The sequence below is a fragment of the Chanodichthys erythropterus genome, chromosome 12, assembly GCF_024489055.1.
Source record: "Chanodichthys erythropterus isolate Z2021 chromosome 12, ASM2448905v1, whole genome shotgun sequence".
NCBI classification, from domain to species: domain Eukaryota; kingdom Metazoa; phylum Chordata; class Actinopteri; order Cypriniformes; family Xenocyprididae; genus Chanodichthys; species Chanodichthys erythropterus.
The window spans coordinates 16,841,541-16,854,193 of NC_090232.1; the positions used below are offsets into that span (position 1 = coordinate 16,841,541).

At 36.7% G+C, this 12,653-nt stretch overlaps 1 protein-coding gene across 3 annotated transcripts in view; it reads right to left on the reverse strand.

Annotated features, from left to right (window-relative positions):
• tbc1d1 (TBC1 (tre-2/USP6, BUB2, cdc16) domain family, member 1) overlaps positions 1-12,653 on the reverse strand; it is an 80,405-nt gene that overhangs the window by 52,068 nt on the left and 15,684 nt on the right. For all 3 annotated transcript variants that reach the window (XM_067402881.1, XM_067402882.1, XM_067402883.1), the window contains 2 exons: positions 2,037-2,327; positions 1,384-1,578 (listed from right to left, as the gene is read on the reverse strand). In XM_067402881.1, the coding sequence (XP_067258982.1) occupies positions 1,384-1,578; positions 2,037-2,327 (486 nt within the window). The remainder of the gene's footprint in view (positions 1-1,383; positions 1,579-2,036; positions 2,328-12,653) is intronic.

Here is a 12,653-nt window from a genome sequence, read left to right on the forward strand (position 1 = left end):
ATGTTCCGACAATAAAGAGTAGTTTAAAACCACAATTAACAGTCTGGTTTCTACAACTCTCACTTAGAAGCAAAAATCCACCTTTTAACTTGAAAGAAATAAATTGTGAAAATTATGATAATTATCGATATCAGCTGATATGAACAATTTTATTGTGACTAGGGCTGGGTAAAAAATATCAATTTCTCGATTTTAATCGATTCTCATTTTTGCGAACCAATATCGATTCTTAAATCCCAAGAATCGATTAGTCTAGTCTGTTTTCAGTTGATGAATGAGCAGAATATGTAGCGCCTCCCATCCAATAAATCGCACTAATCTTTGTGCTTTGTTACTTCTGATATGAAGCAAAGTCTCAGATTTCAAATGACGTCCATCTTATTATGAGATTCAAAAAATAATACCGTTTTGATGCTGTTTAATGTGACGTGACAGATCGATTTAACTGGCGCTAAAGCTAAGCTGCAGCACGGTGCGCATGTGAACATCCTCTCCTCCACTTTAATACCAGTTACAGCGCTAAATAAACACAATTAAACATCTGGAGGTATGTTAAAATATACAGTACAACTTAGTGAAATCCGTATCATGTCTCGTGTAATAGCTTAATCAGTGTTTCAACCTCGGAAAGACGTCAATAAGGGTGCGTTCACACTTGTAGTTCGGTTCGTTTGGATCATTTGGTCCGGACCAAAGAAGAAAAAAAAACATTTAGTCCTGGTCCGGTTAGCGTTCAGATTGGCAATTTCATCACCGAACCAAAAGATACCGAACCTAAAGGCATAGGGATACATTCACAACCTGATTGGTCGGATTTTATGACGTATTGCCTATTTTGAGACGGAACTTACCGAATAACCAAAACAATGCTGTTTGCTGAGGTAAATGCGCTCGTTGTGTGTTCGTAGCCTGCATGTGATGGTATCATGGCCTGCTGGGAACTTGTGAAGAGCTTATAAAATGTGTAAAGTAGTCAAAACAGCGGCGGGAATCCCTCCGTCACACACACAAACAATCTGCTGCGTGGAGATGCGTCTGATGCCTGTGATGGGCAAACTCGCGACTATGACAAGAAAAACCGACATGCATGAGGATTCTGCCCTTTTTAGGGTCTCTACTTCCTGTTTTTCCTCTAGAAAATTTGCCATGTACTATAACTACTACATCCAAAATAATCAATATCAAATTGAATCGAAATCGTAATCGAATCGAATTGAAAGCATGTGAATAGTAATCGAATCAAATCGTGAAAATTGTGGCAATACCCAGCCCTAATCGTGACACATTTTTTGGGTCATATTGCCCAGCCCTATATTGACACAGTCCTACCTCTGGTTCCGGTGTTTATACTGGCATGTGTGAGGGAGTGTGTGTGTCACTCACCGTGAACAGCATGGTTCTGTTCTCCTGGAGGCTAGTGGGTTGGACCCCGGTGGCCCCGTCTGCTGCTCGTCGCTGGAGCTCCGGTGATAGGCCGTTCTCATCTAATGCCTGCAGAAACGGAAAACTCTGATCTCGTTTGAAAAATAGAGGTCGTTTTCCACCTCCATCTGCTCCCTCGTTTGTTCCATTGGCCATCTGGAAGTGAAACAAAATTATCTGTTAAGGACAAAACTTACTTAAAAAATATTTAACATTTCAAGATGGTCACAAGAATGGTCACTATGAAAATGGATATGATATACATATAAAAAGTAGACATTTTATATTATACAATATAATATTGCATTAATAATAATATAATATTGCATTAATAATAATATAATATAATATAATATAATATAATATAATATAATATAATATAATATAATATAATATAATATAATATAATATAATATAATATAATATAATATAATATAATATAATATAATATAATATAATATAATATGTTCAGTAATGTTTTAGAATTTAATTGTTGTAGATGATGAAAAGTTACATAAAAGTTACAAATCCCTGGTGCAGAAAGTTTAATCTAGAACTATAATTGCAAATTAGTATTAGGTTAAGAATCTAAAATCACAAAATTTGAGTGTAACCTGATTGAGCGAGAATGCCCGCCTGATGCCCGCTGCAAGTGTTCCCGTGACGCTGACACGTCCAAACTTCTCAATACATTCATCTATCAGTGCGGGTGGTGCTTTCTTGTGGGCCACCACCACTCGCCCACAGAACAACACCTCAAACTTCTTAGCAAAGGCTGTTGCTGCATCGGCTGCTGTGGAGCAGTAGGCATCTGACTGACCATTGCTAGGCAGAGATGAGGGAGTGTCTTCCTGTCGGGCAGAACTTTTGCCAGCCTGTCTGAGAGTGCTGATGATCTCTGGAACCTGGAGGACAGACGTGAAAGAGAAAAAGAATGAGGTCAGGTAAACAATGTAAACTAAAGACACTCTGACTGATATGCATCACGAAAGATTTCAGTTACCAATGCAACTGTATGCTCTACTCTCAGTCAGCCATACTCTTAAAAAAAAGGCTGTACATTGGCATCAATGGTTCTATGAATCATCCATGGAATGTTTCCATTGCACATCATTACAATCGTGGAGGGAATATGATTCTATAAGCTTTCAGAGTTGCATTACCATATTAAAATCTGAATGTAAATGTCACTCCAGCAGCAGAGGGTTCAGAACAACAGCATAAACCTCAATAACTGTGATGATGTGACAGACACTTTGGCACACCAGCCCAAAACCACATCTTGCAAAACATTACCACTTTTTAGCTATAAAAAATGCTAAGAAACATGACAGGCGGACAATAAACTCGCACTTCCATTCCTCACAATATTCTCAGTAGCTAGGACTATTATAAAGATTATACTTTTTTTAAATTACAAGAGCTGCAGTATCTCCAAAGACTTAGATGGTGCACTTTTACATTGTGAAGTACTATAGTTTTCTCTGTTATGAATATGAGATTATCTAGAGAATAATTAAAATGCTCAATTGAAAGGACAAAGATTACTGTGGTCAAAAAAAATTAATAATGTATGGTAATGAACTAGATTATGATATGGCTTGTTGTTTTTTCTGCTTTATCAGATTGCTTCTGTAAGTAATAGAATGCATCTTCACCACAAAGAGACACACAATTTCATGTATCATTCTTGTCCAGAAGACAGATGGTGGGACAAGTTGTTTAAGTATGAATAACAGTAACAGAGTTACAAGTTAAATTCCTTTGTGGAGAGGCAATTCTTCACAAACAAGGCAATACCGCTCTATAACTATTTCCCGTGATACTAAAAAGAGTGAAACTACTGGAGCATTTAACACTAACCCAGGTGATTCTCCACACTTTTCAAAAAAATCATTTTTTAACAAGGCTAAAAAACAGATATATTCAATTGCAAAGTCAGAGCATTCTGTCATTCTCTGCAAGCAGAGGCTGGCTGAGTTAATGTAAGTCAGGTGTACTTGTGTGTTAATTTAATAGCGTGTTTACACTGTATTTATCCCATCACTTGGTATTAAAAATTCTAATTCAGATCTAGTTCTCTGTCAGACTACAGCAGAAATGGTCACCTCTCAGTGGTGGGCAAATGAGTGTGTCTGCTGCACCAGACAGCTGCAGCATTTAGATGCAGTTGGTTATTTTTCTGCTAATCAAATCTTAATTCACTGGTATGCAGACCTAAGTCAAAGTCTATTTCAACAACATCCATAGAAAAAACTAAAAGTTAAACAGGCTGGCCCAGGAGAAAACAGCGAACATTGGGAAAATACCTCAGGCTATAGTACAAGCTCAATTTGGAGTTGTTTCATAAGCACTCAATGGTACAGGCATGTGACCAGGAATTCAGTGTAGTTCCAACACAATCTACTGATTATTGTATTTTCATTCAACAACTATGAAAGTATAATATTGCCACCATTTTGTACAGTCTTTCATGGGCCATAAACATTATTAAGGGGTCAAAACCAGTGTACTATGTAGTAGGCTTCTAGAAGGCTGATTGTATGTGCAGTGGCCCTAAAACTTGGACAAGTCCCAGATAAAGATGCTGTAACCGATTTTGTAGATTTTTTTCACATGCTGCAGAAAACAATCAGGGGTGCGTTTCCCAAAAGCATCCTTAGACAAATATGGTCGCAAGTTCCATCGCTACCAACATAGTTTGACAAGTCAGTGTTTCCCAAAAGTATAGTTCCAACATTCGCAAACAGCATTGCAAAGTTGTGTGGTTGAACGACAGCTCTCGACCTGTGGTTAGAAGCATAGCTTCTTGTTTGCATTACATGTGGACTTAATAAATCCTTATATTGAACAAAATAAGCAAGCTGTCATTCATTACAATTCATATCTTTCATTTCAAATAGGCCTTTTGAATAATATACAAATTTCTTTTACATCTTTTAATTTGTCAAGAGATTTAAAGCATCGTTTTTGAAGAGTGCGCATGTGGCTATGTGTACATGCTCTAGTAATATGAATCTGAAAAAAATAAATAACTAAGAAAAAAAAGCAGAATTAGTGCTGTATGTCTGTAATTTTAGCAAAAAATCTGGCATTAATTCGATCTCAAACAGATTCATTAAAAGAAGTTATTACTCCACCACCTGCTTGATCATTAACCAAGGTGGTTGAAATACAAATTTGTGACAATACAGTCTTGGTAAACAGTCATGACTAACTAGTTGATTTCATCAACGAAGCATCGTACTATGTTCTCACTAAGCAGTGAGTTATGTTGTTGTATGGGAAATGTACCCCAGACAAGTCATTCTCTGCTTGTGGATTATTTTGCATGCTTGGGTTGGTAAGATTCGGGTTCGTAGACATTACTTACAGTGCCTTTAAAAACACACAAATGAAACAGCATTACAAAAAAATATCAAAGCAATATGCATGGGATCAGCAAAATTACATATTTAAAATTACATCTAAATGACTAATCAAAGCATTAAGAACACCTGAAGACAACATCTAAAAGCTAGTTGCATTTTCAAGCAAAACAAGTTACATTTTGAATCATAAAACAGTTATTCTGTTTAAAATGAAGACACAAATTGGAGACTTTCTGCTTCTCAAATGTTACAACAAATGACCTTGGGTGAAATTGGATAAAAGTGAAATTAATTCTGAGAAAAGCTCTTGCATGGTTTGTTTGCAGATGCAACTTAGTTTGATGTTTTAAATGTGGCTTAAATTGTGCAAATGTTTTGTGGCCACAGAGTGTATATATGTATACACAGACAAAGAAGCAGCCTAGTCAATTAGAAAAAAACATAGTTAACTACTGTAACATGTGCTGGTTTGAATGTACTAAACTCTCAACTATCTGATGTAGATGTGGAGATTTTGCCCAGTAATACAATCAGCTGAAGAACTCTTCAAAAGGCCACTATGTGGGCAGTCTAGTACAAACCCTTTGGCTAATCAAAGCAATCGCACAGCTGAATGTTTCTCAATGAGTGCTTTTCATTAGAGCACTGTTTAGAAACCAAATCAGTGCATGTGGTACCTTGAGTGTAGATATCAAAGTATTTTTTTCTTTATTCTGTGCCTAGGTCTGATTCACCATGCACTAATGTGTGAGTCAAAGTGTGTGCATGTTTATTTAAAGACAGTTGGGCCTGATCAGCAGAACTTCAGGATATGAAACCAGGATACTATAGATACTGACTCATCATGATCAAAACCTTTCTCTTCGTCAGATAAAGTTGTTAAAAGTCTTACTGTGAATCCAAAAGTACAATTCAACCATTGTCTAATGTTATCAGATCCAAAATCCAAGATCTTTTTATAGCATTCACTACCCATTTCACTTTCATAATTTTACATATTTCATAGTGAAACAAGATACAAGATATTCAATTTTTTTATTAATGAATTTTATAGTCATTATTTTTGTTTTGGCGCACAAAAAGTATTCTCGTCACTTCATAACATCAAGGTTGAACCACTGTAGTCATGTTAGCTATTTTAACAATGTCTTTACTACTTTTCTGGACCTTGAATGACGGTAATTTACATTGCTTTCTATGGAGGATAAAATCGTCTTGGATTTCATCAAAAATATCATAATTTATGTTCCGAAGATTAACAAAGGTGTTATGGGTTTCGCACAACATGAGGGTGAGTACTTATTGACAGAAATCAAATTTTTGAGTGAACCCTTTAACACTCAGATCTGTCAGTGCCCACTGAGTAAATCAGAAATTGGGATTCATAAGCTTTTACCAACTTTAACCAGCCAAAATACCCCAAATAGCCTTTATATGTGTAATTGCGTTTCATAAAGCTGCAGTAATGCCTCATCTAATTTTAAGGTCTGCTTGTACCTTGCTTAAAGTGTTAATTCAGCCAAAAATGGGTCTAATCTATTTAGTGCACCGTAATAAAGGAATAATTTGATTGGCTACCACAGTGTGAGAGTAATTTCATTGGCCATCTTTTATGAGAAAAGGATGACAAGACAAAAACAACTGAAAGGGAAGAAATTTGACCAACAACCTTTAACTCTCACAGATCAGACTGGATGTAATGCTAGTTGTGAAAATAACAGAAGTCTAGTTAATGATGTTCTGCAATGGAAAACCACATCTAATGCTCTAATGATATTTATTGGACCTTGAAAAGTATCAATCTGCGTTAAACAAGATACTACTTTTTGTTAATAATCTCATAAGTCCAAGGTTGCAAGCATTTGTACCAAAGATGATGAACTTGTATATTCAAGTATCAACAAGACTAGTCTTGCATAACAGCCTGTTGCAAACAGGAATATCAGAAAATAATTGGCTGCCAGCTAAAACTATGCATACGCAGTTTAAAAGGCCAAAATAAGACATTTAACTAACCACACAAAACAGTTCAAATGCTTCAAGCGTCAAAGTTTTGCTCTCAGCCCAATTGTTGAAGAACACCAATGGGAACCATGCTGTCATGCAAATGATGAGCAAACAAAGCTTTAAGGACCCTTAATAACAAATAAAATGATACGCATATTTACTTAACATTGGGCATGTTGTGATCATAAATGGCAACAATGAACAGAATGGCCTTGATACACTCACATACACACTCATATAACTCACCTGACTCAGCCATCTACGCAGAGAAGGCATGTCCAAACCTGATTGTCACTTTCCTGTGTTCTCCTCATCCATCCATTTCAGCTACATTTCTTTTCCTCACTTTCCTGCGTCCTCACCTTTACTTTTCTGTAACTTCAAATGCTAAGTGTAAGTCCCTCAAAGCTTCCTCTGTTCTCTTCTGTCCCTCCCTCTCTCCCTCTCTTAGCTGTTTCTCTGTTTTATTAGGACCTGGTGCTGACTCTGGCTCCGCCTCCCATGCTGATTCAGAACAATGTGGTTCAGTCAGAGGCTCAGAGCGCCGCACCATGACATCTTTCTAGGAAGATCACCTTCAGAAAAACAGTTACAATATCTCATACCCTCCTCCACCCTTCTCTTCTCTCTCTGGGATGGCTTTATCTCTGGTAACAGTGTTTGATTGTGTGGAGGTTTGCTTACAGTTTAAAAGATGCAAGCCTGCCAAAGACTGGAATTACTGGCGTGTGTTCATGGGAGAATCTAACGAAAACATGTATAGGAAATTAAAAAAAAAAAAAAAAAAATTATTTAATTAAAATTTGACAATTAAGTTTTAAATTACAATTTTAAAAGGTTTAAAAGATTAAAAAGACTAAATTCGCCTCATAATTCTCTTTAATGTAATGCATCTGGATACTTTTGAGTTTTTTTGTAATTCCCTTTATTCTTATCACTAATGTAATACAGTAATTTTTACTGTATAACAGTAAAAATGCTAATGTAAAATAATTATATATTAGGGATGTGCAACGATTAATCGTTTGCAAAATAAAAGTCTGTGTTTATGTAATATATTAAGGGTGTCACGATTTCGATTTTAAATCGAAATCGACCGAAGTTAAGTCACAATCTCGAACTTCGAATTAATAAATGGAATCGTCGATGCTGCCGCGCCCCCACGTCGCGTCCGGTTGCTTGCTAAGCGGAAAAAAAAACCCTGCCAGTCAACCTCCTCTAACAGCCACTCAAAAGATAGCATGGCAACTGCAGATGCAGGAGACCCATCATCGACAGAACTCGTCTCGAACCCCCTCCTCTTTCACTGAAGTCGCTGCGTGGAAGTATTTTGGATTTCCAGTGAGTTATGTTGACAACGTTCGCGCTGTCGACAAAAAAAAAAAAAAAAAAAACAGTTTGCAAGCTATGCTTATGTGCGTGTACCATACGAGTTTGTCGTCTTGTAAACATGTGCACGCGGCAGATGATGTCAAACACAAAGCTCACCTCCATTCATGTGCAGCAATGGATAACACGAGGCTTTTATTTATTTTTATTTATTTGTTTATATGAAAATGTTGTACACTTCCCCATGTTAACAAACTTTCAAGACTATCAAGTTTATAAATGACCAACTTATAAAAACAAATTTATAGCTGTCTTTGTAAAGAAATTCTCACTATGCAGCTTCGAGCCGCTGCTGTGACGCTGTACAAACGCTTCCATTGTGAATACTCGCGCGTCTCTGCTACTGCAGTGACGGTGTAGTTACGCTCATGCGCTGCGCTGCGCACGCGACGCTCACGCTTGCAGTGTGAAACAGGCGTTAGGAGTATTCATAGCCGCAGACATGCGACCTTATTCGGTGGTGGAAAACTCCAATCCCAAGTAGAACGCATCTCACAGCTAGGGTGATTATATTGCATAAAAGTCTAGTCTGAAAAATGGCATAGCAACCTGTGCTTTAAAAAAAATGTAAAAATCGAGAATCGAATCGAACCGTGACCTTAGAATCGAAAATGTAATCGAATCGAGGATTTGGAGAATCGTGACACCCCTATAATATATGTGTGTGTTCTGTGTATAATAATTATGTATATATTATAAATACACACATATACATGTATATATTTAAGAAAAATGTTGGATTTATATATAAAATATTTATATTTATATGTAATATAAAAAATATATAATATATATATATTTATTTAAACATGCATTTATTTCTTAAATTTATACATGTATGTGTGTGTATTTATATATACATAATTATTATACACAGAACATACACATATATTATGTGTAAACACAGACTTTTATTTTGCAAACGATTAATCGCGATTAATCATTGCACATCCCTATTATATACAGCATAAAAGCAGTAAGACAAATAATAGCATGATTTATTTACATTACAAGTTAAACAATATGCAAGTCATCTTTTTCATTAGAATAGATGGTAGATGATAGATAGTCTTTGACTTTAATTAATTTTAGCAAAATTTAATTTCTTTAGACATGTTCAAGACGAGAGATGCATCTTTTCAAAGTTAGCCACCTTTCATGTACTTCCACTGTGTGATGCAGTATAACATCTCCAAACTTAAAGGGATAGTTAATGTAGTCTTTAGTACCTTTCTGGACCATGAATGTGGTAGATTCATTGCTCCCAATAGAGGGACAGAAAGCTCTCAGATTTCATTGAAAAGATCTGCATTTGTGTTCCGAAGAGGAACAAAGGTCTTACGGGTGTGGAACGACATAAGGGTGACTAACAACAGAATTTTCATTTTTGGGTGAACTAACCCTTTACGTACGTTACTGCTTGCGCTACTATGCATCCCCCTCTGTCGTGAACAACCAGCCATGGTTTTCTGTGCCCAAGAACACTTAAGACAGACAAACACAAGGTCTGTTCTTACTTAGTAACACACACACTCACTCACACAGAGGAAGTCAGGAGGGCTGGAACAGTGAATAATCCAAAAATAAAGAGAAGTCAGTGCCCTTTCAGTTTGGCATAAACATAGAAGAGCAGAAAACCCCTTAACAAACAGCTCCTGTACCTCACTGGAGGAGTGAAAGTGGCAAGCAGCTTTGGTGAAGCTCAGGTCATTATCAGCACAGATAGCACCAAGATCTGGACTCATACAACATCTTAAACCAGTCAAAGTATCTGAGATTGAACTGCTTTGGCCATTTTTAACTAAAAATACCTAGACAGTCAAGCTGATGAACAACTTGGGTGAGTCACCAACAGCTTAAACATCTTTACTGTTGGCATAATCATTAAAAAAATAGCTTGTCTCAGCACTTTGATGCAACACTAAGCCCATTAACATCTAAACAAGTGAGGGGGAGAAACAGATAGACAGAACACAAGGGAGTCTGGGAAATGCCACACAGCTCTAACCCGGGGGGAAAAAACAGCTTTGACTTTATCCAGACACACATACACACACAATGCTGGAAAACTTCAGGAAAAGAGGGACAAACAATCTAGACAATTGTCAAAGATAATTTACTTTAACATTCTTTTAAATCACTGTGACATTTTACAAATATTTACATGAATGTATCTGTCATATTTTACTGTGTTATAGACTTTTAAAACAACTGTGTGATAACACAAAAGGATACTCAGCACACGTTTCCCATTGCTCCACAGTGCACACCCACTCACAAGACCACAATCTCAAAGTTCAGGTTTTTGAGGTCATGAGGTTATAGGAAAAGAGAGGAAATACTAGATGATGAGGTCATCTAATTGCCACAGCCACCACTCAACTAAAACCACATAATTATTCATATGATAATGAGATAAAATGCAAGGAGCGGCCAACAGTCATGTGAAAAAGTTAGGACACTCTATTGAATTCCATGGTTTTCTGTATCAGGGCATAATAAAAAAATCATCTGGTCCTTGGCAGGTCTTAAAATTTGGTAAATAAAAACCTCATATGAACAACAAAATGACATATCACACACCCTGCGTCCCAATGTTCATACTATACATCCTAAATAGTATGTGAGATTAAAATAAGTGTGTCCCAAAGCATAGTATGTTGAAAAGAGTAAGCCAAAAGTCCCCGGATGATCTACTATTTCCGGTAGATTTTCGAAGTGTGGATCCGTGCACACTATAAAGCATTAATGCATTAATAAGGAGAGTTCTCCACATGAAAGACCCGCGACTGCAGATCAACATGCTGCATTTCACTCCGATACGGTAGGAAATTAGCTAAATGAAATGTGGAGGATGTAAGATGATTGACAGGGCAGTTTACGGTGACTGGATGCGACAGAGAGAATTGACGCGATTGTATGACGTGATAGTATGTCCCAAAGCTTGTCTACTCTTTTGCTACACACTCAAAAGTAAGTACTTTTTGTTCACAGAAAGAGTACATACTTTTAGGGCGTAGTATAAGTAGGTGAATTGGGATGCAGCAACAGTGTCATTATTTGTTTAGAAAAAATACAGCCAAAATGGAAAAGCCATGGGTGACAATCTTAGGGCACCCTACTGTTAACACAGGAATTAAGAAGAGGGTAAGTAACAATCAGGGACTACTAATCAAATACCTTTGATTAATCGATCATCAGCAAGTGTGATGACCTCTATGAAAGCAGAAGTTTTGGCAGTTTGCTGGTCTGGAGCCTTCAGGTGTGTTAACACAATGCCAAGGACGAAAGACATCAGCAATGATCTTAGAGAAGCAATTGTTGCTGCCATCAATCTAGGAAGGGTTATATGCCCATTTCCAAACAATTTGAAGTTCATTATTCTACAGTAAGGAAGATTATTCACAAGTGATGAGTGGATGTCCCAGCAAATTCACCACAAGATCAGACCATGTAATGCTCAGAGAAACTGCAGACAGCCAGAATTACACCTCAGGCCTCAGTTAACATGTTAAATGATAAGGTTCATGACAGTACAATTATAAAAAGATGGGACAAGTATGTAGGGCCCTATGAAATCCATATTTTTATTATTATTTTTTCCCAAATTCCATTTTTTCCATTTCAATTGTTCTGGATTTCGTTTTTTTCAGGGGTTCAATTAAATTTACTAATCAAAAAGTGGCTAATCAATAATGAAACTTATCTAATTTACCAACAATATATTAAAAGTTTAACAAAAAATTACATATTTTGGGCCCAATGATATACATGAATAAATGTCGGCTAGGCATAACAGTCGAGTCGACCATATGAACTCCTCTGTATACCAAAGTATTCTAGAGTCAAATGTGAGGCCATCTGTCTGAAAGCTAAAGCTTGGCCAAAATTGGGTCATGCAACTGGACAATGATCTGAAGATCACCAGCAAATTTAAAGGTGTTGCAATGGTCCAGTGAAGTCCAGACCTCTTCCCTACTGAAAAGCTGTGGTGAGAGCTGTGCATTAACAAATGCCCACAAACCTCAATAAAACTTAAGTAATGTTGTAAGGAAATGATGTGAGAGACTGATAAAGTCTTACAGAAAATGACTTCAATATTTCAATACTTATGGTGCGTTCAAGTCATGTCGGAAAGATCGTATTTACGAGCAGAACCGACATAAACGCCACCACAATGTCGTAAATACCAGTGGGAAGCTCGTAATTTTCTTTAATCTCCGATCTGTACGAGTTGGGGGCGTGTCAGTCAGAAACATGGTGAAATACCACAATACAGTGACATTGTCAGGCTTTTCTATTTACAACTAAGTAAGCTGATTCCCAGCAAAAAATACGATAGCATCCCAATATAAAAATGAAATATGTAACAATAAATTTTTACAATGGCTTCATAAATTATTTAAAAACATAAAAGAGCAACATAGGTACAACTAATGCACATTCTTTGCTCTCCATTTTCTA